The following is a 4345-nucleotide window of genomic DNA, read 5'->3' on the forward strand; positions in this document are numbered from 1 at the left end:
CACTCACACTAATATAATGTGTGGATGCCGTTATAACAGTAGGAACCAAACAGATGTTTTTTGAAACCAATTTGTTTGAAAGTTAAACAAACTTGAAATGAAAAATTTTAATTAAAATTTACATTTTAATGAGAAATTAAATATGCATGAAGCCATAAATCAATTGGTTGATGAAATAAACTGAACTAACAGGAAACTACTAACATCATATATATGCTAAAATAAACGTGTCTCTATGCAATCTACTGGTCAACATGACGTGATTGGATTAGTTAAGCTTCAATATCTACCATTTATGTTTTCCTTAACTTGAACAATATGGAACATGTATCTCTGTGAAATGTTTCATCCATGTCCAGTTTATATTTCTGTTCAATGACTTTTCGTCTCCCTTGTCTAAGTAACTCAGATAATTCCTGAGAGTGTATAGCTCCCTAAAACTCATGCAAATACCCTCTGTAACATTCTTTTTACAGGCAATCTCCCACCTTAATAAACAGTAGAATAAAATATAAAAAATAAACATAAATGGAGTATTCAAAAATAAAATGAAGGCTCATTAAATATCAGAGTTGAGTGGAATTCATACAGACATATACATTATTAGACCAACAAGAGGATCAATTTGAATGCAAAGAAGGACTGAGCGTTTGGGTTTAAAAAAGGGATTTTTTGTGAAATGTACATTACATTTATTATTGGGTCCAGATCTGACCCCATTAGTGTCTATTAATAAGAGCCAGCAATACAAAATCACATGAGGTCTTTAGTGTCAAGAGCATTTTACCTATCTGGAGTTTTAAACAACGCTAATGATTTATTCCCAGAGCTACAGAAAGACTATTAATATGTCTGCTCTGAGACAAGAGCATTGTATGCACAGTGCCTGAAGGCAGGTAAGTTTATACAAATAACTGATGGATGCCACACTGTATTTACATCTGTAATATCCCTTCTGTATCATCAACTACTATACTGTTTTGTTTGTTTAGACATTGTCTTCTTCTTGTGTCATACGATGAGAAAAGAAGCTATTTCTACTGTAAAGTAGAAAATAGATGGAAACTCTTCTAAACAGTGAACAAAAAAAAAGATTACGAAAAATATATGAACATTTAAGGACATTAAAAACATATCAACATGTTCTGTAGTAAGTTCTATTTTTTATCTAATTGACAATGTTATATATATTTTAGATTTATATTATATATTTTTAATTACTTAAATCTACTGTACCGTACGCTGCACTTTTCTCTGTTTTAACTCTGTGCCACGTATGAGTGAAAATATTTTGATAGTAACATTTAATATTTATCAAATATATTTTGATCATGTTCACAGGTCATGTAATCCTGGTAGAATGGTACTAAGTATCGAATGTAGGATTTGTCATGTATATTAGAGTACCAGAAACAGTGTCCTTGAATATTGTACTTCACCTATGGAACTGATTATCACACAATGTAGTCTTTGTAGCTTTAAACAATACATATGATGCCAAAGTAAAATATAAGAAGCAAAAGATGTCATCCATAGAATTATTATAATTTTCTGACAATACATCTGAAATTTGAATTTCATAGATTGGGTGATGTTTTGCTTTGCTAACCCAGCATGCTCATTAAAAGCTACATTCTCATGAGCAATGAATTCCTTCTGAACTCAGGGCCATCTCTTCCATTGGGCACAATGGGCAGGTGCCCGGGGGCCCTGCGGGCAAGGGGGCCCGTCCGAGGCAGCTCTGTAAAAAAAAAAAATCCTGAAAAAAAAATAAAAATGAAAATACTTACCTTGCGGTCACATCAGCTGCGATCCGGCTCCCTCCCTGGTCCCCTCTTCCATGCTGTGCTCGCAGTGAATGCTGGGCGTGACATCACGCCCAGCATTTACTGCGAGCACAGCACGGAAGAGCGCAGAAAAGACTCAGCGGCGCGGAAAAAAGGAGAAGGGGATCGGACTTAAGGTAAGTTTAAGGGGGCCCCTATATATAGATATATGTAAAAAAAGTGATTATATATATAATCACTTTTTTTACATACACACACACACACTATATATATATATATATATATATATATATATATATATATATATATATATATATATATATATATATATATATATATAATTATTGTTTTTTTAGGGGCCCAGTGCACTGCATTGCCCGGGGGCCCATAAAGTAGTTAAGGTGGCCCTGTCTGAACTGATAGGTTTCAGTCTCCTATATACTAACTAGTTCATCCAGCAGATTGCTTGTCTCTACTATGTAAAGGCAATGAGTGTATAGCAAGCTAGAAAGGAACTTTGTTAGAATAATCTTTAACATACCTACAGTATAATTACTGAATAAAAAAAAACTGTACACTGTACTTTTATATAAAATGAAGCAGAACTTTATTTTATGAAATAATATCAAAATTTATTTAATATCTTAACAAACACACGCACACAACACACACACACACACACACACACGCACACGCATACACACACACACACACACATACACACACACACACACACACACACACACACACACATACACACACACACACACACACACACACACACACACACACAAACACACACACACACCATCCTCCTAGACACCAGCATAAAAGCTGATGCTGGAGTCATTATAGCTTCTGAGACATTACTGGATCTTTCTCTGTATATAAAACAACCAAATCATGCAACGCATTTCTGCAAACCAGGTTTCTCAAATTGCCAGTCACACTCTGTCTGCTCTGTTAGAGAAGCACCACCCTCCTAATCGGGCAACCTGCTGCTGATTAAGTATACGGTGAACTTCTTTATTGAAATATTTTGTCAAATTCTGTAAAAAGTATTACTTGTGTAAAACTGTGGATATTTATGTTATTGTACCAATTGTTTTTCAGATCATTTTTCCTGTATAAAAGAGCCACCAAGGACATTGTACATGTAAATTGAGATTTTACATTTTAGATTTACTGCATTGTTTATTCACAAGTAAGTAAAAACAATATAACTAATATTAGTCATAATTACACAGAAAGTCGGGCACGTGCAAACATCACAGATATTCTTTAAAAATGTTTCGCTATGATACAGGCTCAAAATGTTCTTTGTTTTCAGGCATTTCAGATGTTCCAATAAAATGGAGCAAACCAACAAAAGCAGAGTGACATATTTTATTGTTAAAGGTATTTCAGATGTCCTAGAGTTGCAGGTTCCAATCTTTCTTCTTGTCCTACTCATTTATCTGACCACCCTTGCAGCTAACATGACCATTCTTCTACTAGTCTGTCTGGATCGCCATCTCCACACTCCCATGTACTTCTTTCTGGGGAATTTGTCTGTCCTAGACATCTCTTGTTCCACTATTAGTCTACATAAAGCTCTAATTACATTTATTTCCGGAGATAAAGCAGTTTCAGTTTTTAGCTGTATTACCCAAATATTTTTGTTTTTATCTTTTACTTGTGATGAGCTGCTAATTCTGACTGCTATGAGCTATGATCGCTTTGTTGCCATTTGCAACCCTTTGCGTTACCATGTGGTTATGAACCATAAAATCTGTTTTCTTTTGGCCTGTGTATGTTGGGTTTGGGGTTTTATTGACATCCTACCATGTGTTTTGGAAATATCCTCTTTTACATGTTACACATCATTGGAAATCAACCATTTCTTTTGTGACCTGGTGCCGCTAATGAAACTTTCTTGTGATGACACCTCAATTTTGGAACTTTATGTAATTATTGAAGGGGTTTTCATTGCTACCTTCACCCCATTCTTGCTCACTTTTGTATCCTATGTTTTTATTATTGGCACCATCCTGAGGATCCAATCGAGCACTGGGAGACGTAAGGCCTTCTACACATGTTCTTCACACCTCACCATCGTTATCCTTCTTTACGCCACTCTGACTTATCAATATTTCCGACCACCTTCATTTGTCACATTGGAATCCAATAAACTCCTCTCCCTGTTTAACACAGCTGCCGTCCCCATGTTAAACCCACTGATCTACAGCTTGAAAAATAAAGATGTAATATCAGCATTGAAACGCAATTTCAGCTGTTTTAAAACAAAGTCAAAGAGATAGAATTTGTCATCATAAAAATGCTAATTTGGTTACACTAAAATCTGGACATTTATATAGTGATAGAAGTGTAATACTCTCAATATTAGGTTTTACTTTTTATCTAGAATCTCTCTCTCACTCTCTCTTTCCCTCCTAACTCATTACTTATCATAGCTAAACCACATTCATTCATATCAATCAACCAAGGACCTACACAGTTTCCTTCACTCTTTACCCTGCTCACTTTCATCCCACTTCTCTCCAAAGTCATCTTCTCAG

At 35.1% G+C, this 4345-nt stretch overlaps 1 protein-coding gene across 1 annotated transcript; it reads left to right on the top strand.

Moving 5' to 3' along the window:
- The first annotated feature begins 3136 nt into the window (after positions 1-3136).
- Positions 3137-4087, top strand: LOC142101521 (olfactory receptor 5V1-like). Its single transcript, XM_075185978.1, has one exon. It carries the CDS (start codon positions 3140-3142, stop codon positions 4085-4087), a length of 948 nt encoding a protein of 315 aa, XP_075042079.1. The 5' UTR covers positions 3137-3139.
- Positions 4088-4345: the final 258 nt, after the last annotated feature.

Source organism: Mixophyes fleayi, chromosome 9 (genome assembly GCF_038048845.1).
Source record: "Mixophyes fleayi isolate aMixFle1 chromosome 9, aMixFle1.hap1, whole genome shotgun sequence".
Lineage (NCBI taxonomy): Eukaryota > Metazoa > Chordata > Amphibia > Anura > Limnodynastidae > Mixophyes > Mixophyes fleayi.

Coding starts and splice junctions, on each gene's coding strand:
- LOC142101521 (XM_075185978.1), top strand. CDS start 3,140: ATGGAGCAAACCAACAAAAGCAGAGTGACATATTTTATTGTTAAAGGT.